Source organism: Electrophorus electricus, chromosome 7, assembly GCF_013358815.1.
Source record: "Electrophorus electricus isolate fEleEle1 chromosome 7, fEleEle1.pri, whole genome shotgun sequence".
Classification (NCBI taxonomy): domain Eukaryota; kingdom Metazoa; phylum Chordata; class Actinopteri; order Gymnotiformes; family Gymnotidae; genus Electrophorus; species Electrophorus electricus.
In genome coordinates, this window is record NC_049541.1 from 6,589,269 (window position 1) to 6,615,667 (window position 26,399).

Here is a 26,399-nt window from a genome sequence, read left to right on the forward strand (position 1 = left end):
TCTGTATGGAATGTTATGAGCTTGACTTCTCATGTTTGGCCGCTAATTGACATTTGTATGGCTATGTGCCTTTGCAAGTGTGTGTGTGTGTGTGCGTGTGCATGTGTGTTTGTGTGCGTGTGTGTGTGTGCGTGTGTGCGCGCGTGTGTGTGTATGTGTGTGTGTGCATGTGTGTGTGTCTGTGTGTGTGTGTGTGTGTGTGTACGTGTGTGTGTGTGTGTGTGTGTGTGTGTGTGTGTGTGTGTGTGTGCGCACGTGTGTGGGTGTGTGCGTGTCTGTGTGTGTGTGTATGAGGGAGTGCTGTAATTAAAAGGGGAAATGGATATTTATAACAGGGCTTATGAAAAAATGAAGGGCAGTTTTGAAATGGACAGATGTGCTTCTTTTCCTCTATCTTCCCTTCCTCCTTCTCTTCTTCCCTCCCGCTCTCCCTCTTTTATTATTTCGTGTCCTGTCTGGACCTCATATAGTTCATTCATGAATACTTTATATTGAGGGTGGGGCAAAACCATTTGTTCTTTTATAAAATGATAATAATGTATAATTGCTCAGCTGCATTCCTGAAATGTCAGACCCAATAGCACATTTCATAATGTTATAATACCAGATTTTCCTCTTGAAAAGCAGCCTCAAGCCTGTGTGTGTGTGTGTGTGTGTGTGTGTGTGTGTGTGTGTGTGTGTGTGTGTGTGTGTGTGTGTGTGTGTGTGTGTGTGTGTGTGTGTATAATGGAGAGGGGTGTAAAGCGAGGGTATATTACATCTGCCTAATCTAAATGATTGGTCAGTCTGGGCAATATTTTCTACAGTAGCTCCAAAACTGGATAGAGACCTTACAGTTTAGTCTCACTCTTCTCCTCCTTTACCTAGCAAACCTAACCCTGCCATAATTGTTCTTCCTCAGGATAGTAATGGAATTACACTGTTTATACATCTTTAACTGAGAATACTTGGAAAGAACATTGTCCAACAAAAACCACTGCATTTTACCCACTACAGAAAGGAGCAGAGTTGTGGATGTTTAAAACGATCTTGAATCCTGAATTTCAGCTGACTGTACAGAAGGATTGGGGCCCTGGAGAGGTTTTGATGCTGTTAGGGTTTCCTCCAGATGAGTCCAGCCACGACACTCCCATTCATTCAGGCTTCTCATAGAGATATGATGTCAAGTAACAGGAAGGCTAGCAGAGTTTTCCCATAGCTTGCTGCTGCTCTCTGCCTTTGTCTGCTCCTTCATGCAGGCTCACTTTTGAGAGTGAAGTGAGGGTTTTTGTTCTTAAGGCAGTGGGACTCACACAGAGACTAGGGTCAGCATTGCTGCTCTGTGGGGACAGCACAGAGGATATGTGATATCCTAACATCTGGTTATCCAATACAGTATGAGTTTCTGTGTATATGGGTGTGTGTTGAGGATGTTGAGGTTTGTGTCTGTGTGTGTGTGTGTGTGTGTGTGTGTGTGTGTGTGCTTCTGTAAGTATATAATTACATGTACAATTCAATTAGGTTACAACATAATTAACAAAAAGAATGTTTTTTAAATGCCCACAATTCTGTACAACCTACTAGCTTCAGTGAGGCACAGAGTGGAAGTCATTTGACTTTTCTTTATGTTCAAAGAGGAAAAGAAATACTGTAGTGAACTGATACTTATTAGTGCTATTACTGTAGGCCTTCTAAAAGTCCAATCCACTGCATGTGTTCCACAAGCTAAACTGAGTCAGAACTGTGTACAATTCACACTGGAAACAAGGAAGTGAATGTAACCTAGAATCACAGTCAGGCCACGGCTCAGCTATATTTGGCATTGTATATAGTAGATGTGTTTCACATTCATATCCCTTTGCTGTTGTGTGCAAATACAATAGCGGAATCTCATGCTTGGGTGAATTGATGTGATCGAATCAATGGTGTTATCATGGCAGAAGATTATAAACACTTCCTTGTGTGACAGTGTGTGGAAAAACCCAGAAGCTGCCTGAACAATTGTGTTATGACAAGATTTCTCAAACAGAATGTCATCAGGCCCAGAAAGAGCAGTACACAGTGCTTTTGCATGTTGTTGTGCAGAGCTTGATTTCCCAGGACCATGGGAATGGATTCATTTTTCACAGGTGCCTGGCCTTTTCACATTACAGTCACCATCGCAGTAGCACAAGGAAGGATCAAGGAGAGATGATAGCCTAGAATACATTCAAACGGGGTCAAACGTAACAGAACTAGTGAGAAAGTTCTGTTGCTATCGCTGCCCAGTGAAGGAAATGAAACCAACCTGCCTGAATATGATAGAATACTCTCAGAAATTTTCCTGATTTGCCCCCTCCCACTGGCCATTAGATTAGGACTCATAACCTGAAAATAGGCTAATGGACACACCTAGATGCTTAAAAAACACCATGATTAAACAGGACTTCTGCAGTCTGAAAGGCAGTGGGTAGGCCAACAAAAAGGATGACTCTATTAATCTGACCCAATGGGAAAATCTGAGAAAAGAAGTGAAAGAATGAGACATAGGGAGATCAACAGCTAAATGAGATCAGCGTGAATCAGACGGAGAGAGGCTCTAACTTGCCAACTGGAATTGTTTTGTTGTATTTACTTTGTGATCAGGTGGTGCAGGAAGCTACAAACTTATGTATGTTAGCTAACATTCTTTCCTACCAAAAGCTGGCCAAAGGTTGTTAGGACAGCAGCTACGGATGAGATTCGGGTGACCACATACAATGAATGAGTGAGCCCAAATGATGAAATGATCCTTACATGTGCAGAGGACATATTTTTCAGCAGAAAGGCACTGTGCAGGGATGGAAACACCCTCTGATCATCTATCTCCCATCTAATGGATCATCTATCTCCCATCTAATGATATAACCCAGAAAGGCTTTCTCTGTAGGTGAAATTTGTGTTTTTTCTCCTTTTGTATACAATCTATGCTCCAATAATATAATGAGGATGTGTCTGACTTGTTTTTCAAGGTCAGAAAAATATACCACAACATCATCAATGTAGGCAATCACAGATTTTTTGAGCATGTTGCAAAGGACATTGCTAATCAGAGCTGATGTGTGATTAACGTCAGACATCAGAGCATTATAGAGGTATGACTAAATATTCATAATGACTGAAAGTAGTGACAGACACTGTCTTCCATTCATCACCTTCCCTGATACAAACCAGAATGTATGTGCTCCAGAGGTATAACTTACTTGGCTCCCTGGAGCTGTTCCTGTTCCAACAGCTTTGGGAAAGTGTATTTCTTAGTAATACCTTTCAGACCACAGTAATCTATACTGGGACAGTGTGTGGATAAAGGTACCCTCAGTGGTGTATTCTCCACTAACAAGAGTGAGGACTGGCTCAGGAGTGGTGGCTGCCTGATATTATGGGTCTCTTGTATCTCCGTGTGGAGAGCGTGTGATCCAGACGAACAGTGAGATAAATCAGCCCCTCCAATCCAAGCCCTGTCATGGGACGCTCGCCTCTCACGAGTTACGTGGTTTGGCTCGCCGCATGCAGTGGGAGGGTCTTGTTTGTTTATTTGTAACCATGCCTGCACACACCTGCACCTGGTTTAGTGTTTGCCAATGTCAAAGCCCTCATCCTTGCAGGCTAACTCCGACAGTATTTCAGTACACAGGCTATTGCAGAAGGCAACTAGCAGGGCAGACTCTTTCCAGCCACAACTGGCAGCCAGTGTGAAACTCCATAACATAATCTGACAGAGTTTGCACTGCCAGATCTTACCAAGTATTCGACCATTCGACCCTCTCTCAAGAGGGTGATCAAAAACAGTTCTGAATTCTCTGTCCAACCACTCATATAAAAGAGCCTGGGTAGTACCTTGCCTATCAAACAAGATACCAAAATGGACATGTGTGTTGTATCCAAGGTGGGGGTTGAGTTATTAAAGAAGTGCTACAATGCTATTAAAAAAGCATTGTAGCAAAAACCCTCGGCAGTCATTGGGGTTTATACTAGTCAGGTTTACTCATAGGGAACACGGGATTGATTAACACAAGGGTGGAACTACTCCTGGGAACAGAGGCGATCTCAGAGGTGTGAATGGTTTGCAGCATTGTGGACATCTACTACATGTTATCAGCAGTGAGTGCCAACTTCTTCTGCTGATCACTCTGTTGTTGAGTAAGAATGTAAGCAGACTGTAAGCTCTCAAACCATTACTAGTGTTGGCCCAGGAGCCTGGTTGCTGACTGCTGTGTTCAAAGCTTCCCACTCTGCCCTCTGCGTGGAGGTGAAGTATTCTGTAATGCAACAAGCCATATTTAGATTCTCACAGAGTGGAATGAACACACTGGTTTTATTACAAGGAGGTTTATCCAAAGCCTTAGTTGATAGATAGGTGAGGGTCAGTAACCAGAGTGAAAGCAACCAATATATATAGGGCAGATGAAAATGAAAATGAGAAAAACAGTCCAAGGTCATACAAGAGAAGGCAGCCCAAATGGGCAACCGACCGAGACAGACCAGCGCAGGAGAAAATACTTCAGAAAGTGATTACGGAAATGGACAGAATATAGGGTAGTATGATGATGCATAGCTGAGGATAGTTAGTAATCATGTAGATCAGTGCAGACTGATGGACATGCAGATGACTGATGGATGGTGGGAGATGCAGTTCAAGGTGGTGGAACAGCCAGCCTCAGGGCTTGTGGGAAGCATGACAATACCACCACCACTACTACTACTACTACAATTAGTACTACTACTAGTAGTATATTACTTTTTCATGTACTTTTCAGGAAACTAAAGGACACATTGCAAATAGAGAGAGTAGATGGAATACAGCAGACTAGATAGCACATAAAAAAGGCTATAAATAAAACATTTAAAGAGTATAAATATCTGCTTTAAATACAGAAATTAATATGTTTTCACTCCTTTATATGTTTTGTAAAGACATCATTGGTAGGCCTTTGTTTAATTTCTGTTATTTTGTCATCCCCCCCCCACCCCCCAAAAAAAGGTAAAATTTGAAAATTATTTTCTTACAGTATCTTTGCATCTTTGGTGTCAAATGTATGAATGTATGGTTGTGTGTGTGTGTGTGTGTGTGTGTGTGTGTGTGTGTGTGTGTGTGTGTGTTTGCGTGTTTAGAAGTTGGTGGTTTATCTGACTAAGACTGTGAAGAAATTGCATTTGCTTCTTTGAGGGTAAAAAGCATGTATAAATTCACCACACATCAGTTAACAGACTTTATATTCCTGTTCACAAAAGATTTAGTTGTTAATGTAGCTATTTCTATTTAGAAGTGTTATTTCATGACCTTTTCATACACCTTTGCTTACATAGGTCTTTTATGTTCAATCCAGTTTTGCTTCAGGCAGTCAAGCAGAGCACATCCGAATACAGCTCTCTCACCTCTCTTTTATGTGCCTTAGATTGAACCCAACTTCAAGCACCTTTCAGTTGAAAATTGACAAACTTGACTCAAGACATCCCAGTCTCATGGTGTCTAATGGAAACGACAGGAGAATAACAATTGTTTTCACATTATATGTATAAATATAAACACCACTCTCCTTGTTAGAAACACTTATTCATTAGAAATGCCCAGTAGGTGCAGTTATAGACCTACCTATTGCACAATGTGTTCTATTCTCTAACTTATCAGTTGTCAGTTCCTGACTGCAGTACTGCTGTTGGCTAATGTTTTCAGGTGGCAGACACAGTCACAGCTCAGAAGTGACACTGACACTTGGGAAAACCTTAGCAACACTGCTGTACCTAACCCACTCATACCCATTCAGCACACCCACTACCGTGCCACTACCATGTCAGTGCCTCAGCTGGGTAGAGAGTGGCCTACCATCCATAAATATCCAGCCAGTAGCAGCCCTATGCTCAGAAACTGATGAAACAGGTGGAGGGGGGAGGATGGAGGATGGATTATGGATGGTGAATGGGAACTTGCACATGGGAACAAGCAGGCTTTCCACAAGTGTGGGACTGCACATATAAAATGCACCTGTACAATAGGTGTCCCTAAAGTGGCAAATGAGTGTAGGTGCAAAGTAGGTGTGTTTATATATAATATATATGTAGCTAACCAAAAATGCATAGGTTGTATTCACATCTTGTCTGTGTTCAAGAAACTCCAACTCATTGCAGCTATATCATGCAATATAGTGTTAATGAGTTGAATAAATCTCTAGAGATCTGTCCCAAGATAGTGCATTAAAGCAAGGATGTCAGAAGGAATGACCTACTTTAGAGCATGCTGCATTTTAAACATTAATAACTGTTAACAAACTCTACCTTATAATGGCGAGGAACTTTGCTCTCTCTGAAGCTTCCCTCTGAGGTCAGATATTTGAGCAAAATATTGCTGTGATCAGTATTGTAGTTCTGTAATAATTTTGCAAGTTATCTTTAAAAAAAAAATTCTTTGCTGCATTTATATGTTCTGCAGGAATATCCTATGTCTTTATCTATCCAGATTTAAGATTAAAATACCCTTATTTTAAAGGTAAAATATTTTATGAGAAGTATTTAAAATCTGGAGAGTAGAAGCAGGGGAATAATTGCTTTAGAAAACAAAACACTACACACAGATGCACGCCCACACTGACACACACACACATTGTTATCCCACATGGCCATTAATTGTCTGCATTTTTATCAACTCCACATTATCCCTGTGCCACGCTGAACTGAATGGGATTGGATGGAGCAGGTCTTGCTTTGAATCTCAATCACTTCCATCCCTGCACACGTAGCCAGTGCCACTGATCCAGATCTCGAAATTTAGTCATTTACTAATGAGCACAATACAAAATACCTTAGAAGTCACTACACCGGGCACATTTTTGCATAGTGTTTATAAAGGGATGATAAGGCACCAGTAATTACCAGCAGTAATGAAGCAGTATTATTTTCCATTCTGCCGCCTTGTTTCATTAGATGTTTTTGTCATAGTTTGAAACAGTTCTCCTGACTGGTGGTTGACATTAGGAGGACAGATAATAAATTAAGATTCCTGGCATTGCCATGGAAGTTTTAATGGAATTTTCAGACTTGCTCCCAGAAGTAATATGCTGTACTGAATAAATGCTGTTTCAAGCAGTAGGTGTTTGACTGGAGCAGGGCGCCTGTCAAAAGTTTAGCACGATGGTCAGAGTCTAGTGGGACCTTGACGTCCACTAGACAGTGGCAGGTGGGGTATTTGACTGGGGCAGTGCACCCTGTTAAGGCATAACACAGGTGTCCCAAGGTGAGCTTGGGGAGGACACCCTAAGAAGGGTGTGGAGAGAAGGGTTGGTCACATACTGAGGGCAAGGTAATGCAAAGCTGCAGTACACTGTGAAAGTTCTAAAGCTGCAACAGTTGTGTGGAACAATGGGAGTTAGGAGTGATGAGGGAGCATGGAGGTCTGTAGGTTATGTTAGTATAAGAGGTGCTGAAGTGCGCTGACTTTGGATATCACAAGCTGAAAACAAGCCAGATGTTTAGCATCTCTGTGAGAGTTTCTTTTGTTTGTTCAAAATCAAATCACCATGTGGTGCATGGTGGATTCCACACAGCCAGGAACTCTGGATTTAACTTCAGCCAGAAATTCATCACAAAGTGGCCATGATGTTCCAGAGGCCTTTTGGTCCCAGTGTGGCCTGATCTAAAGTGAAATGCACTGCAGCTCTAATGTTAAGGAATGTACCGCACCGTAAGTGATGTTTGACAAGCTCTGCACTGCAGAATTGATGCAGGGATTGTGTTTGTTCAGAATACCAATGCTACTTTATGGCTCATCAGATGTGCTGTTTGGACTTTACGGCAGGTGGCCTATATGTTGACGACTGGAATGTGATTGTGGTAGCACTGGTCTTAGCAACAACAATGCAAACTCCCAGAATAGCATCTCTCTTAATCTCTGGTGGGCAGATGGACAGACACCTGTATCTATTACTGAGGAAGCTCAATGGAAGATAAAAAGTGAGTGCCTCAGGCTGAATAGTAGGTTGAATGGAAAGAAATGTATTTTCTCTTTGTTGTTGTCACTGTGGCAAGCAGAAGGCCTCCTGCCTCATTACTGAACCACAGTCTCTGCTGCATCATTTGAGAAGACACATTTACCAAGTCATATAGAAGCCATTTCCTTCTTACCAGTTTCTCAAGCTTTGATTTTTTTTTCTCCGTGAGTCTACGTTGAGGCAAGACTTTTTGTCAAAGCCAGAGCAATCTAGTCATCCGTTCATTAGTGAAGCCGGATCACTTAGTCCTGTGTTAGAGCATCACGCCTTGGTCTCACTTTAATGGTGCTTCATATCTGCGCCAAAGTCTCATAAATAAATGTAAATTTCTTTAGGCCTCTGACTCCAGTTAAGGGAGTTATTCCCTGTTCATTTAAATCCTGGGCTGTGTACTGTGATGAGGGCCTTCTGAGACAGACATAAGTTGCTTCCCTCCAGCAGAGAGAAAGGAAGCTTGCTGATCTTATCAGAAGCTTGTCGTGATCATCTGATTCAAGGGGGTGGAGCTCAGCTATTTACAGAAGAACCAGTCACTTTAAAGTGTGCACACTGTGAAGTCACAGTGACAGCAAGGATAATGCACACTAGACAAACTTACATTTTCAAAAGGTCTATGAATTTTTTATTTTTTTTCAATTCTGAAGCAGACTTGCATATCTATCACACTTTTATGAAAATTGTATTTCTTTTTGTGAAAGTCAAAAGACGGAGAAAGTTCTTCCAACTTGGCACCATTTATACAGGAGAGTTCATTCATCATTAGGCATTGGAAGGTCAAGAAATGATTAAATTAATTGGATTTTCCATTGTCTATTTACCCATTTAAAGTATTCAAAAGTGCTTAAGCCACATGTTTTTGTTTTCAGATTTTCCAGAAGAAAAGATTTCTTGATGTGTTTCATTTTCTTTTTGCCTACTCTTTCAAAAATTTTTAATTTGATCATATATAGTACAGATTCACTTTTTCATGCCTGGTTACATTAGGGATGCAGTAGGCACCTTTAAGAAATATGATAATCAACCAGCCTAGTTTTCCTCTTGTGGTTTTGTGGCAAAAAAATCTGAGCTAGTCAATGTCATACACTTCCTTATTTGCTTTTTAGGACTGAAGAAACTTGTTTTATGAAGCCTCTCATTTAAAAATGTTCTAGAGTCTCATTTAAAATGTCTTGTGTGTCCATCCACTCCACAGCATTGCACAAACACGGCTTTTAGTCTTATATCATATATTCTACCTTCTTAGAATTTGGAGTCATCACAGTTTCGCAATAAATATGCCAGTCAGAATGCTGCATGTCAATTATAGTTCCCAATTCACTATATTGTATCTGGCAAAACTCTGAAATGTAAGCTGAGTAAATCCACTTAGAAATAGTTGTAGGACTTTTCTGACAAGTAGACAGGGTGGGTGAGGGAGTATATGCAGAAGAATTTCAGAATTACTAACTCTGAACACTGCTGGCCTATGCAAATGCTGTTATAGTCCCAGATTGGTCTTTTTTAATTCATCAATTGTGCCCACCTAGGAACTATGAGCTTTTAAGATGCTTTAATAATAGGACACCTAGGAACAATGAGATTTTAAGATGCTTTAATAATAAGACATGTTCCACTACAGTGTGAATTCACTTACAAATGCAGAACAATTGAAGTGGTGTGCAAAGAGTAATCTAGGAATGAACTCTAGTAAATCAAACTGACAGAGGAGAGGCAGTACTGGTGAAAAGCTTCATTTCTGAGACTGCATGAATGAAACAATCTGGCAAAGCACAAGCGAGACAAGCAACCCTTTTTTGTAATGTCTTAAGCAATGAATAGTAAAGAATGTTTTAACATGTGATACATGTCACATAATTTTAACACCTTTCCCTTTGACTAGAAAAAAAACTGTCAACTTAAATCACACACCCTGATTGTTTTTTCCCTCTGCAGTCAAACAGTTATCAGGCTTCTGTCTAGACATTATTAACCAGTTAGTCAAGGTTATACAGCCCCTTCTTGTCTCTCATTAATAAACTGTAAATTACCTTCTCCTCCACCATTGCATACGCCAGGGTGTACTATAAATCCATAAATATTGCAATGCCTATAAAGTATATTTACATATATGTACATATAATTGTCCTAAGTATTTTGAAATCGATTATGTGCCTTAGCCTCTTATGCTCTTATTGTTTCATGGTATATTTTGGGGTGTTGAAAGGTTTGGTGTTAGTAGTCTTAGCTGCCATGATAGAACTGAAATGGTTGAATGGTTTTTACAGAGTAGTGCTGCAGTGTCAGTTAAGGCACACAGTGCATAAATAACGTATGTCAGCCATTTTCTGAATACCCGTATTTACCCACAGAAGCAGAATGACATTATGGGCAGGATTGTATGAAGCCTTGCTGGTTTGCTTCCACGAATTCGAGGCTTCTCCTTCATTACCAGGCGAGAGCATCTGTCAGTCGCACTGCTCAGATTGCAACACCCCTGCTGTTCTCCATAATCCCCCAGATCCACCCTGTAATCCACCCTATAATGCTGAGACAGAGAAAGGACACAGACGATTGGCCATCAGGTTGGACCGCAATGTTCATGCACACTTGATCTCTAACCATCGGTTTTAGGGGTTGCCTTCTAATGTTCAGGTGTAATGTGAATTTCAGGACCTGTGTAGAAGGACTGCATCTAACCAAGCATATGCCTGTGATGTTATTTTTATCACCCAGCTTGTGCAGGCCTCACTATTCTGCCCTAATAACACAGATATACACACACACACACACACACACACACACACACACACAAACACACAACACATATGCTCACACATGCTCTGCAGCTAAGCCTTTCAGGCATACAGGGGCCCTGAATAATACAATTGTTTTTGACAGCCAATGATAATGATAATGTGTTTTTTACAGCAGGGCAGAGGGTCTAAGAAGCTTGTTTAATGGGATATTTGCTTGTACATCGATGGTGAACATGCAGAGAAAGCAGGTGGAGAATCTTTCAAGAAGATAGTAAAAACAGGAAAGATCATTCAGAATTTCAAAATTAGAGCTACTCACTGTGGCTTCCAGAGCTCCTTCAACTCTAAAGCTAATCAAAGCTACAATTTCATCCTTGGACATTATAGCCATTTCTGTTCAGTTCTATTGAAGTTACTTTTTTAAAATTAAGTTTTAAGTTTCATAATGTACTTAAAACTTGCCTGACTGACTCCATTTAGAATGTCATAGCTGTATGGACCAGCTTGCATTATGACAATGTAATTAAACCAAGCTGTCTGAATTAAAATGAAATTAAGAATATGAAACATGCCTGTTGCTATGCAGGTGCTCAGCGGATTGGGAAGCTTTTAGATAAAATGGAAAACATCCACCATGCCCTGTTGACACTGAGTGCAGAAATGAAAAGGTAGCCAAAGGTTCTGCCTGACATGCATCACAGAGAGAAAGGAGACCTGATTGTGAAAAGACATGACAAGATACAGAATGACAGACTATATCTGAAGGCATGAGACTGTTGAAACTCTGTCAACTGCATATAGCCTGGTACAAACATCCTGGATCGCACAACCTTCAGCCTAATTCTTAGTCTGGTATTTTCTGATAGCACTCCCTTTGTGCATAAGGGTATTGTATCAATGTCAGTTTAAGGCTTTGGCCACTGTCATGCTTTCCTTTTTAGTTTTCATGCCCTGTATTTGCCCATTTTAACTGTATCGTCTTCATAGCTCTTGAGAACATGCTAAAAAAATAACCAGACTGAACACATACACAGCAAATTCCCCAATGCTAAATTAACATATAAAGTGTTTATATAAATCCATCTGGTCCAGCTATAAGCTTTTGCTGTGGCGAGCACCGGTACTCAGCAGTGGTTTTTTATGCAAATGCTCATTTGCTATATGATGAATGGGCCTAATTAGAAATGATTAAAGAAACTTGTGTATTCAAAATGACATCAAGGAATTTTCTGCCCATTATTAAAGGTATATTTTCTATTAACTGTCCTCCTTTGTTTTAGTTAATTAGTTAGGAGTTCACATTTTCCCCATATACTAGAAAAACCTCAGCCTTCATTTCACTCTTCTCATCTGGTAGGTAGGTGAGGGCCAGCCACGATCTCTCCACCCAGCACCAAAGATCAAAATCAGCCCAGTCCACAAACAGGTTGAGAGCCGACAGCTCTGCAGTTGAATATGGAGGGCTCCATGCGGGAGAGATTATTTGAGGCAGAAGCCAAAGGTTCATGCACTTAGGGATCGATACACACCAGCATACTCACTCTTGCTTGGCAGGAGAAAACATCTTCCTCTAGCTTCAGCTCAGTCTCTCGGTCTCTGAGCTCTTCGGGGATCAGGGGTGAGCTCTTCTGCGGTAATAAATTCTATCTCTCAGCAGCACACTGAGGTAAGTTAAGGATGCAGAGGCTGTTTTAAAAGGGGCAGGTGTTCTGTTTACACACATCTCTAGCTACTCCCTTTTGTCAATGGGGGGGGGGGGGGGGAGGAATTGTTTTCCAACCTTACTGAGATGTTGTGCCACTGTTCTGAGGGCTGCACACTTCATGCTGCTCTCTTCTGACTCCATGTTCTTTACTCATCATTTTATAGGTATTTTGCATTGGCCAATGTCTTGCAATGACTAACTTTGTCCAATATACTGCTAATTATTTGTAAATGGGCTTTTGAAAGCCAGTCACTCAATGGCCTATTCCTACATTCTGGCAGTTATGTTCCAGTATCCAAAACTGTTTGAAGCTTTGCATATATGTAATATATGTAATTTCTTAGAAACTGCCTAGATCAGCAATGTTTCTTCGTTTGTTTCTTTGTTTGTTTGTTTTTTTGTTTGCTTATTTGCTGTCAGTCTGCTAATGTAAACCTGAACTCACATTAGGAAACACATTAAAGTTAACCTAATTATTTAAGACCACAACATTCTTAAATTCAAAGCAAATGTTACATTGTCCTGAAATAACTTGATATGCCATGGGTGTGTTGCTGAGGGCTGCAGCATCTGTGTCTCAAGCTGTGCACTACAAATCTATTTTTATAATAACCAGTCACTGATCACCTCTGTCATAAGACAATGGGCTAAAATAAACACTGGCTACATATCTACGTCGATCAGGCCCAGAATATTTTATTTTGAATGGTAGTGCCACAGTGGACTGAGACTCTGTCTCAGAGGAAACAGTCTCACATAAAGCTGTGGAAGGTAGCTAATAATGTCTGAACCCAGTGACGCTATCAATGAATATAAACTCACTAGTACTGAATGTTATTGAGGCAGAAATCCAGGTGCACATTGCCAATACTCCCCATATAACTGTCCTAATACTCATCCAGTATGCAAGCATGGTTAATTGTTTCAAGAACCATAGACTTGTGTTCTTCAGAACTGTATACTCACATCCATGGGACGGTCTTGGTTCACTTTGTGCGTGAGTTGTGTTTGAATTGTTACAGCTTTAGACTTAGTTTCTGATGGTTGGAGGACAACAGTGGGTTTTTACAATGAATGTGTGGAGTATGAAATGCAAGGCTTTGGAGGGTGTGCCACATTTTTTTTGTTCTGAGCAGAATCCATTGGAACACAGAAGGAGGTGATTTGTCTTGTTTAAAAGGGCATGCCCTTTCTTGGCACCAATGTCGAGGTGTAATTGGCCCATCGGCTTGAGTGACATTTGCAGGAGCAACTCCCTGAGCATTTCAGCAGCTCTGAGAGGGTCAGGTCCATCTGATGAATCATGCTGAGAGGAAATAGGGATGATGAAGGCTAATGGTGCAACGTACTGGGTGACATTAGCCTTGCAGTCCCAGTCTGCCTACACATGGGTTGCACCACTGATGCAGTCTCAAAACCAACAGCAGACAACACCTAACCAGTGTGCCTGTGTATTATGTAGTATATCCAATAAAACTGAGCAGGCACATTTTCAATTTCAATAAAGAACACTTTCAAAATGGGGTGATTCTTACAGTGGAGACACCATGAATACTTTGAAATAGTTGCTCTAAGAATAAAGACATGCAGTGTGTACCATAACTAGTACTTCTTTCTTTTTTTATAACCCCAAGAAAGGAGAATCGAAAAGCACAGATAAAATAGCTCAACACCTCCCACCGGTGCATCTGTGCTACCTCTGAAGTCTTTTTAAAATCAAGATTTTTGGTGATATTTTGGTGAAATTCCACAATGTGCTCTTGGAAAAGAAATCCTAACAAAGCAAATGTGTGTATTTTGCAGTCTGTGGTTAGGTGTACCATCAAGAGCAGGGCTATAGTGTTTAGTGTTAAAGCAGTATATTATTGGTAGAATGTAACCTCCTGGGCAACATAGTGGGCGTGTGAAAATTTGATTGTGAAGTGACATGTAGCCTTTAATTTCAGGAGATAATCTTATACTGATAGTTTTGCTGTTTTAAGCTTTAAAAAATAATGTAGACAAAATTCTTAGATTTAATAGTGTAATATTTTGTGTGTGTGTGTGTGTGTGTGTGTGTGTGTGTGTGTGTGTGTGTATGCATGCTTCTAAATGAGTTTACTTTTGTGCTTGTATATGGACATTGCATGCCCAATAGGCAGATAGAACAATACAGTCTAAGAAACCTCTCTCACTTTCTTCAGAAGTGAAAAAATTATTTTCCCCTCCAAAGCCCAGATACAAATGAGTTCAGCTTGGAAAGAGGATCAAATTCAAAATTTCTTTCCTTCTATGCTGGGCCAGAGGGGAAAAGCACCTCACAAACCTCATTAAAATAAGCATACGGGTTTCACAACTCATGTATAAGAAATGGGTAGCATTCCCCTGGCCTGTTTATGCATCACTGGAAAAGGCAGCTGCTGTGATGTCTAGAAGCATGAAAGATGCTTTCTGGGGGAAAAGAGAGGTATAGAAGATCACTGCTAATGTACTTTATATGTTTTTATGGTCACCCTTGCTGGATTGTGAAAATAACAGAGTGTGCATGCTCAGATTTTTTAAACTCTGTTATATTCTTCACCAGCATGTAGGTTAGGGCTTTAAGTAGAGGCTTAGCCCCCACATATTGTCATATGATTTCATATAAAACCAAAAATCACAAAACCACACTTGCTGGTTATAATTCCAATTAATTCTTTGTGAAATCTGATTAGGTGGCCACACAGGAATATCAGAAAAAAATGATATATAGGAAAAATGTTACAAAATAAGTGCACTTTACAGTAGCTCATTATAATGAAGAGCAGAAAGACAAAAGAGTGAAATCATAGTTCAAATCTAAAATGTTGCTTATCTTCCCTCATAAGTGCTTTGGTGAATGGAATTTCCCATCAACCTATTGTCATTTAGCATAGATTCAGGGCAAAGCTAATTAGGCTTATACTCAGAATAATGTCTTTAATCAGGCCATTTCTTTCTATTCATGAATCATTAGCTCAGGTATTTGCAGAGATCTGAGGCAGAAACTTGTTGAGGGCAAGGTTTGGAATGCTGTTTTAATGTAGCAGCTGCTTGAGTGAACATAACATTGGATTTTAGGAATAAGTCCAACACTGTTATCCCAACCAGGAACAAGACTAAAGAACTGCAGCGAACCTGTATTCCTCCTCACAATGTAACATTCAATGTGAAAAATTTGTATTTACACAAGTGATTCTTTATTATATCCCTGTAATGTTGCATAAGATGTATAATCATGCCCCAGTGATTTGAGCTCCTGTAGCTCACTTGGTAGAGCAGGCAGAGAAAGGTTCTAGCAACATCAAGGTCAGATATTTTACCAAAGAATACATATACTGGTATGCTGATAAATATGTCAGTCACTCTGGCTAATGCTAAAAAATATAAAAGTATATCCTGATTAGATTCTTATCATTGTGTATTTCTAATAAAATGTACCAAATGGTGGTAAAAGTAGTGTATAGTGTAGTTCAGTGTATCAATCTTGAAGCAAAATCCAAACTAAAACATTCAGATTTGCATAATTTGATATGTAAGTGGTCATTTAAGAGCTTAATATGGATATTATATTATGCAATATATATGAATTTAATAGTGAATCATCTGCTGCATACTATCAGTCTTCTTCTAAACTTATTAACAAGCAGGAAGTCATCTTTTTCAGGGTGTTTTTTTTTCACCCCCCTCTATGGGCTGTTCAGACGGCTCTTCCTGTGCACTGTGGTGTTCAGGGTACTGGAGGACAGGAAAAAAAAGCCTTTTTGTGTGAAAGTGAAGCAATGTTCAATCATTCTGCTAACTGAGCCACAGTCAACTCATTGATTTATTGTCACATTTCCACACACAGTGTCACCAAGAGTAATCAGTAATCAGTAATCTCTTTCATGCATTGAGTGTGGCTGATTTTAGGGTTCTTTAAAAGTTAATTGTGGCTCATTTTTCAAGGCTGTTTTTTGTTTATTTCATTTTTTAAAAATCTTACAATTATTTCTCAAACTATTTACTGACAGTGTTAAGTACCTGTTTTCAGAGAATGAGCCTTTTTCACCTGTCTGTGGCCTTAATGAGATGGTTCTTTGCCTATAACATTCATTACTTTCCCAGTCAAGCATACCATGACAGAAATGAACATTTTAATGGCTGAGTTTCCTGTGACCACTCCAGTGCTTAAGTATTCACCTTCTACATTATTTTTGCAAAGTCTGCCACAGAGAGTTTGGTTCCCTTCCCCATCTGGGAAAGCAGTAGACAGGTGAAGCAGAAAATAAAGTTGGAATACATAAGCAAACCACTGCCTTACGGAGCAGGGTGTTACTTCTCCTTCACTGCTACCTTTTCAATTTATTCATCTTTTGGAGGCAGATGGTCAGAGAACAGGAGGGCATTTTATGAACAATATCATAGCATACCAAGACCTAAATCGTGATGATAAGAGAGCAAAATATCTATAACGTTTCTAATTTATGGATAAGCAAAGAATTCAAATGGAGGTGAGGGGCGATGTTGTTTCTGTTTTAACAGAGCATGCAGAACCATAAGCTGCTCTTTCATCCATCTTATTCCTGTGTTTCTAGATGCAGCTAAGCAAACCGAAGGCTTGTTTGGTACCAGCAGAGCTGTTTATGGCTCATAAATGATTATAAAATTATTATAAAAATGAGGAGCTTTGTTTTGTGAAGCAGCAAAGCACTTGTGCTTGATTTGAAGGTCTTTTCCATTATAGTCCTCTTGCAAGAAGAATGAAGAAAAAGAAAGAAAAATGTTACTGAAGATGTTATTAGTATCAGGCAGATGGAGCAGCATCTTGCCCTTAAGCCATGTGATCTCTGTATGGAGGTGCCTTGTCCATAATGGTGTGGCAGTGTGGGTAGTGTGCAGCATGGGTCCAAAGCAGGTTCAGATGAGATTTTCTGTACTTTAGTACATATCGTCACTGCGTAAGTCCAAGCTAGAAGCATTCACTGTTAGTCAGGCTTCGATGGTACAATTTAAGGAATATACACAAGATCAGTCCCAGAGACTGTTTTGGCTGGGCTAAGACCTGGCTGCCAGTGTTTGAGTATCTTCAGTGTCATTTTAACCTGGCTAGACCTTCACTGATTGGTGCTGAATACAACGTGAATTTCTTGCAAGTTGTCTTCTCGCTGTGCCTCAGACACTTTTCTTTCTTACTGTATATTATATATGTTTTGTTTATTTTTTTTATAGGTGAACCACGCAAGTTTGACTCAACATTCAGAGGGCCTATTCATAACAGGTAAAGGAACTTTGCATGTGATCCTTAAGTACATAATGCTTTTTGCCGTTCTCCACTGGTACTCCAGACAGTATGATTATTTGACCTGATGGGATGGTTTTATGTTACTGTCAGTTGAATAAAATAGAATAGTGCAGCACAGTCTAGCAGTAGCTTAAATCCAGACAATATAAGTATGTTGTAATGTGACTTAGTGCAAGTTGAGCCTTTAGATTTCTTGGGGAAAGAAAATGTCTTTTAATCTTATATAACAAATACTGATTGTTCTATACTGTTTCTGAGATGGAAGAAGGAAGAGCAGTGTGTGAGTGTAGTGACTGTGGTCCTTCAGCACAGTCTGCCTTCCTAAGGGAGAGTGCACAAGGAATATCCAGCATTTTGGGGAGTTGTGATTCTGTATTCACCTACCTGTGTAGCACTCTGCTGTCCTGCACTGAGCTGCTGCTATACCAGGATGTTCCACAACCTGTGAGAATAGACTCCATAGTTCACAGTAGAAGGTGGTGAGCACTACTTCCAACAGTCCCAGCTTCTGCAGTCTGCTGAAGAACAGGTGCTGGTAGGGTTTTTTTACTATGGAACAGGCGTGCTGTGATTAGTTGAGGTCAGCGTTGATGGTGACCCCCAGGAACTTGAAACCGCTAACATCCTCCACAGCATCCTCTCCGATGTAGATGAGAGAGTGGTCTGCCTCCTGCCTCCTTAAGTTTATGACCAGTTCTTTAGTCTTGCTGAGATTGAGGAACGAGTTATTTTCATGGCATTAGTCTGACAGGATCTTGACCTCCTCCCTGTAGACCATCTCATTACCATAGATCAAGCCCACAATGGTCTTGTCATCACCATACATTATGATGATTTTGGAGCTGTCTTTGTCCATGCAATCATAAATGAACAATGACTAAAACAAAGGACTCAATACACTTCCCTGTGGGATGCTGGACCAAAGAATCAGTATGGATGAAATATTGCTACCAATCCTAATGTACAGTTACACAGGGCCATACTGTGTACCACACAGCAAAATTGCCAGTGTTAAACTGATATCCATGGAGATCAATTTAACACTGGAAAAGTGTATATGTGTCCACACTTGCCAGTGTTAAAACTACTTTCAAAACTAAACCTATATTCAAAAGTAAATCTGTGTCTTTTTAACACCTTGTGTAGTTGAAAACCAGTGCTACTCTACTGTGCCTGTTGTTGACTTTACACTGGTGTTGGAGTTTTAACTCTCATACTTTAATATTTTGGGAGTAAACTACAATTTACTATTTAGCTTTTACATCCAAAATGCTAAACTAACAATTCTGCGAGTAAATAAAAAAACTACTGCAGTAGAATTTAAACTGAAATATTAATCTTCTTGTGATTTTATATAAATGTACAATTAAAAAATACACTCCATTTACTTAAAGTTTTAGTACTTTAGTACAGCACATTGCAAACTGAAATTTCATTCATGAACAACAATGTTGAAGTTGCAGTAACATACCATAAACATTCTGTCATCCATATTGAAAGAAAGCTGTTTATCATAAGGTCTGTAGAATCTCAAATAATCTACATAAATCACTGTTGTCTGTGCCCTGAAATCTGCCCTGAAATCTGTTGCCTCCAGATGGCATGCATTTGGTCATCAATTAAGGATACACTGACATTTGTTGCTAAAATGGAGGCTTGTTCGTGTTTCACAATTATATTGACAATCTTATTAAAAACAGGCATCTAGTTTTCAACGTCTGTGCACACATCCTGATATTCTGTTCCATCATTTTTACCCAGGAAGCAGTAGAGACATAACAAGACACATTCAACACTGGGCTTAATGTTTCACAACTCTCTAGATCACTGTTCACAACGGACCAAATTAAAACCAAATGGGACCGAGTTAAAATTAAAAATCTCAAAATAAAAAGTCAAAATAAATGTTTTTGAAATACTTTACAGATTTTTTTCACTTCAAATTTCGTGCATGACATGAAAGAGTGGACCAATGTCCCAAATAGATATGGGATAATGAATGATTACTTTTGTTCTGAATACAGAGACGAACAGTTTACAATGGTCAGATATTAAATGCTTGATATAGCATGTCATACCATGAATATAGTTGATGAAAACAATTCCCAGTTTGAATCAGAAGGAGTTCCAATAGTCATCATTTCTGTTAATTACATCTCCAAATATTAAGGGAGTGTTATCACGAGTCTCCATTCCTGAATAGCACTGAGGCCTGATCTTTGCTTTCATTATCCACTTTCAATCCATTTGGTCCATTTTCTCTGTTTATCCATAACTGAAACAATGGATCCTTTAACACAGTGTTAAAAGTTATGAAATTCTCATATTGCACAACTCCTAATAAATCATGCATTTTATACATGTTGTATAGTTGTCTGAGACAGGAAAAAATTTAAGTACCTCAACACCAAATGTTGAGCCCAGTGGAGGATTTTGAGGAGAGAAGAAAGAAAATAACTAAGATAGCAGACTACTAGTAATCATTTAAGCGATAGTTTAGTAGTCTAAGAAGAAACACAGACACCAAGCCAATGACTCATACTTTGAGCCAAACTACAAGGGTTTAGTCAGCTTTCTTCACCATTATTTGTCACAGTGATGTGGATACTGTATGTATCCAAAAATGTAGTTAATCTTATTTCATAATAGCTTGTTTTTCACACTGTTAAATGTGTACAAGTGACAGCAGCTCTATGGGCTGGCTCATGTAGCCTACTGTAATCTACTTTGCTATGATTTTATACAGTGAATTTACCTTATGTGTGTACTTTAATCTTAAGTTATAGCCAAATGTAATCACCTGTTTTTTGCTTTTTTATAATAAATAATTCAGTAATTCAATAAGCAATAAAATATGCCAGGTTAGATGATTGTTGCCTATTGGAAGTAATTCAAATGACTGCTATTTCATAATGACATCATATGTAAGCAGTGCTCTTGGTTTATGTTCCATCGTGGCCCACTGGTTTGAGTTCTTTTTTATGTTAATGTTAGTAGCTAGCATTTGGCTAAACCATTTGTGACGGTGTCGGTGGCACAGAGGGAGCGAGAGGTGAGGAAACGTTCGAAGAGTCTTCATTCTTCATGACTTGAGCGACAATGCAAAACAAACAAAAGGAGAGAAAAGCATAGCAAAAATCAGGAACGAGTAGCATACTATGTTGCCTGGCAGGCACAGCGCCGATGGTCCGTACCTATGATCTTATATAGAGGAAAACAAGAGAGGGACAAATGAGAAACAGGTGTGCGCTGACTGTTAGGTAGGTGACAGGGACTGTGGCAGGTGCGGTGTGTGTGTGAGTGAATGAGTGGACGTGTCCCGCCTACCGTGGCACCAGTGTTACCACCAGCTAAATTACGTAGCTAGATAATGTTACTTAAAATCAGTTTAGTTAGATACTTAAAAAACAAACAAACCAAAAAAAAAACCCCACAAAACATTACCTATTACAGTAATAGTTAAAGTGGCACATTGTGTTTTGTTATTCTAGAAACAAGCCACAATGTTTTTTTTTCGGTATCTATGAAACATCTGGCTAACATCTCAACTCACCATGGAGGAAAGAAATTCCTTTAATTATCTTCTTCTACAGGAACTCCACGCAGAGATTAATTTTGGTCATTATGTGTATATGCTAATGGACTTGGCTACATGTGTAGAACCACCTCATTCTCCAAGCTGCAGCTGGCATCTTCCCAGTTATCTTAGACTGCGGCTCAGCTGCGGCTGGACATTTTCAACTTGGGTGTACATAAAATAAGCAATTTTGCAACTCCAAGAAGAACTCTTAACAACTTTCAGTTTTATTTTTCTTACAATATGTATATAGATGTCCATCTATTTTCCTTCACAAGTGAGCAAGGAGAAAGTGGCACCAGTTTGAGTTTGTAGAAACTGAAAATGAAGCTTGGGGGTGTAGCGCTGTTTTACCCCACAATCTGTAAAATCAAAGATATTGGTCTTCATACTGGCTTTCTACACCAACAATTAATCAGGAGAATGACAGAAAGTGCCTGTTTGTGTCTGACTGGAGTTAAAATAACACCAGCACTGATTTTGTTGTTCAGAGCCAGAAGTTTAGAAAATATTTAATAACAGTTTTGAATGCTGAGCAGTTTTGAATGCTGAGAGGTAATCTACAAAATTTAGCCTTGCATAACACATTTTATTGTGCAGGTATGTGAGAGTGTTATGAAGCATAAGGGATGTTCCATTCTATAGCCTTGTTTTGGTGGTATGCAAACTGGATGGGGTCAACTATATTCGTGATGATATCCCAGTACCAGCCTTTGAAAGAAATTCATTGCAATAGGATGGAGTGCAACTGGCTGACAGTCAATGCATTCTGGACCTTTTGGTATAAGGATGATAGTCATGTTAATAAAACAGGTGGGTACTTTTAAAGACAGATTAAAATATCTGTGAAAACATTATCTGTTATAATTCTGTTGATTCCTAAATTTGTGCTTAAATTTCCTGGACCTGTAATATTTTTCCCTGCTTTTACCTGTGAAGAGATAGACCTTGGAATATTTACAGACCATAGAGACTGCTAACATTAGTTCTTTAACCACCAGTTTGTCTTCTTTTTTGTTTATTGTATGTGTAGAAATAAAATCTTTTGTTTAGCTATTGTTAGCTATTATTGTAGACTTGTTAGCACTAGCTAAACTGCAGTAAAGGTGGCACCCCTCTGTTTTACCTAACATCTGCTCTCCAAAATAAGTTCATTTGGCTGCAATTTATGGTTCCAAAGTGCTCTATTTCGCAGTACCAAGTAATGCTGAGTAAATTGTTACAGGACCACCTGGTCATTTTTCAGTGCACATTTTTGAGTCACTCATTTACTAACCCAAATGTGTGAGTCCTTTGTGGATATAATTGTGAAGATTAATTGCTATTGTGTGAAGATTCATAGGTAATTAATGGACCATTTCTTACAATGCAATTACACATCAAGAAAGCTTAAGCAAAAGACATTCCCCAAAAATATCTGTTCCTCACATTTTAGCTTCATTGAGAGTAAATTAGGGATGAATAATCCCCCAGCAGGGACTTGAATGCCTTGGCTATTTAAATTCTTTCTCAGTCCCTCTAAGACTCCCTTGAAGTGGAAAGAGAGAGATGGAAGAGATTGCCTTTTGATAGCAGATGTAATTATAGATCCACTACAAACAGAAAAGCAGTTATGCAGGCTCTGCAATCTCCTCTTCCTCCCTCTCTCTCTCTCTCTCTCTCTCTCTCTCTCTCTCTCCCAGGAGCTGTAAACAAAAGACTAAAGACTGTAAGGAGTAATGTGGAATATTATTTTGTTGTTGTTTTGATTGATAGTTTGGGCGGTTTTTTTTTGTTTTTTGGAGTGGCAGGAGCTGAATTCAGTCTTGGTGGTATCTGCTTTATTGGGGTTCACTGTGTTTTGTCAAGAAAATTATGTTGTTTCCTCCAAAACTTACATCTATATTTCAGCACATTTCATGAATTTAATTTCCACTCCTGTTGTCGAGAGGTTAACAATAGCTAGAAGGACGTTAGCTAGCAAACTGTAGAGTGGCTATCTCCATGTTACCAGATTAGTTAGTTATCTTCCGAGTTATTCCTTGAACTATAAACTTAAACATTTACCTGACAAAGGAATTGACAAAGATACATCTTTTATTAAAGAGTTATATGATAACACAGGCAATTTCTTCGAATGGTACACAGGCAGGGGTAACGTTGAGCGGTAAGGAGGCGGACGCATGTGCGGAGAGGAGCGAGATTTATTTTGGGCAAATCAAAAATCAGAACCGTTTAGGCAGTCCAGGGTCATAGAGCCGACGCGGAGAGTACGAGGATACATGACTTAACAAAAACACACACACGAAGGCACACGGGACAGCAGGCTATAACTAAGGCAAGGGAAAACTCAGGGCTAGGAGTACAAAGAAACAACCATAACACATTAAAACATTCAAACAATGACCAGCCACGACCAAGGCACACAACAGGGTTTAAATACATGAACTAGAAACGAGGGACAGGTGTAATCAATCAAACAATGTGAGGACAAAACGAAACTATGGAACGGAACTAAACTGAAGACAGCGAAAACACGGAAGACGGAAGAGAATTATCGTGATAGCAGGAAAATAAAATGAACATATACTAGATATTGTTACTTGCTTTTGATCTCAACAACACAAAGTAAACTTGTTAGTTCACATGAAACTTTCAATGTAAGGTGATCTGGCTTCAACCGACAAAAAGTGGATAAAATCACAAGCATAGCTAGCTAGATACCTACAGGTTGCAGTCAGGCATGTGATGCCAATACAATTATATATGAACCTCAAACATGCCTGTTTTAATTTTTTTTTTTTAATTAAATCCTTTCTGAAATCCTATGCTTTAAATGCTGTAAACAGATTCTAGGGTTTCTCAATACATCTGATGATGTGTTATTGACACTGACTAATTGTTGTAACCTCATTCAAAGTTTCAGTGGTATGTGATTAAATCTAGCTGTGTTTCCTGCAAAGTGCACATCCCTTAACACCACAAGTCAGAATATTACCTGACAGAGTAAAAAAGAATCTGATAATTTCACAGAAAACATAGGCTTCCCTGTTGTACCAACATTGTGCCATCTGGAATAAAACAGTTTCATATTTCTAAAACGTCATCACTTGGTTTAGTGTACTGGACAACTGAACACACGACTGTGCCTTCCCTTTTGCATAACACGTATGCTCTATAGGTTTAACAATGTAAGATTTGTATAATTTTTTTAATTCATGGCACACATTGGAAATGAACCTTGTGGGATTCCTATGAAACATTTTGTAAAGTTTATGAAATATTTGCATGACACTATATTGTTATGTTAAACATTAGCAATTTTTTTCCTAAGAAAGATATTTTTCCTAATAAAAAATAAAATATTGTTCAAAAACCAAACTGGCTCATCATTTCTATCTGAGAACAATCTGGCCATGGCCTTAATATTCCATTGAGTACCGTGATTAACAGCCCACTGCTACACTACTCAGCAGAGCTTGAATATAATGGTGCAATAAGGGAGAATCAATAATGCAACCACACCTATACGAATCATTAGACACAATTGGCTAGTCGGGTGGACAGTGAAAACATTTACTGCAAAATAGCTTAGTACCAGTGGATGATCTATGGGTGGGGCCACGTAAGTCTTTGATATCATTGTGAAATCAAATTTCATCCATCCTAAAGACCTCTTCTGAGACTGCGGTACATACACAGCTAGCGAGCCACGACGCCCGCCATACGACGTAAGCGTCCTAATTGTGTACACACTAAGATTATAAGTCATACACCTAGCTACTATATAGTTTACTAATCTTAATACTGTGTTTTTAAGGGTTAGTACACTAAAGGTACTGCACCGATTTGTACTAACAGGAAGTGATAGTGTTGTTATGTCAACGTTACACAAAGCCGGGAGTCTGAAGGCTACGTTGGGAAACGGCAAATAACATTGTTTTATTTCCCTAGCAGAGAAGCTAATGTTATGTCAATTAAAGGACAGCAGCCTACTCTGCGGGCGTTGGAATTTCTATCAGTTAATATTGATATTCATATTGATATTCACATTTACAAATATGGGTAAATGAATCATTCACTAACATTAGCTAGCTAGTTAGGTTTCTTACGCTACCTTTGCAAGGTAACTTAAACCAAACTAGTGTAAGTTTATTCAATTTACTAATGAATATACTTTTTTACAGAAATTTCGGTTACACGCACATACGCCAATAATAACTCCATTGCTCTGGGACTCTCAGAATCTAATAACTATATAACAGCTATCCCATATTAGATACGAGCACATAAGTGTTTGTGGATGTTGGCACACCGGAAATGTTGGCGTCCTGGTACGCTACCTTGAGCAACAAGCAGCCGTAACGGCACTGCTCGTGAGTACGTCAAAATACCCGTGAAATCGGTACTCTGGATGGTTCCGACATCAGTGATGCTGAGAATAATGTGAACCTTCTTAAAACTGAAAGCAGCCAGCCCTACAGTGTCTCTCATTGTGACCCTGAATCGCATGGCTGAGCATAGCGTGGACACCGACTAGGAAGACTATCCTGTCATGGCTCTCATTAAGAGAACCATGCTGAAAGAAATCTTGAACAGACAAACACAGGATCATCTGTTGGAGAGGACCGCATTGGACCCAGGAAAAAAAAAAAAAATTAAAAAACATTTTTCTTCATTCAAATTTTAATTAAAATACAGAGAGAATATTGAATTGAGTATGAATCAAATTCCATCATTATCTGATTATATTGTTATACCCTTAACAATGTGTGCCCAGAAGAACAAGATTAACTATATTCGAAAGAAACCACAGATTTAGTTTCCTTAGGTCTTGTAACTGTCATGACGTTTATAGTGAATTGCTATTTTACCCTTAATGAAGTACCAAAAGTCCTATTGGTTGTCATTTGTGTGTGTGTGTGTGTGTGTGTGTGTGTGTGTGTGTGTGTGTGTGTGTGTGTGTGTGTGCGTGCGTGCGTGCGTGCGTGCGTGCGTGCGTGTGTGTGTGCGTGCATTTTGTAATTTTTAGAGAGTGTGCTAACTTATAAGGAAAGTAATGTTCAGTGTTGCTAAATTTTCTGGTAATAATTAATCACAGTATATATTGAGAAAAGCATGCTAATATGTCATTTGCAATTTG

At 39.2% G+C, this 26,399-nt stretch overlaps 1 protein-coding gene across 1 annotated transcript in view; it reads left to right on the forward strand.

Moving 5' to 3' along the window:
• slc44a5a (solute carrier family 44 member 5a) overlaps nucleotides 1–26,399 on the forward strand; it is a 64,461-nt gene that overhangs the window by 10,110 nt on the left and 27,952 nt on the right. The window contains exon 2 of the mRNA XM_027032362.2: nucleotides 17,628–17,676. Coding sequence (XP_026888163.2) covers nucleotides 17,628–17,676 — 49 coding nt within the window. The remainder of the gene's footprint in view (nucleotides 1–17,627; nucleotides 17,677–26,399) is intronic.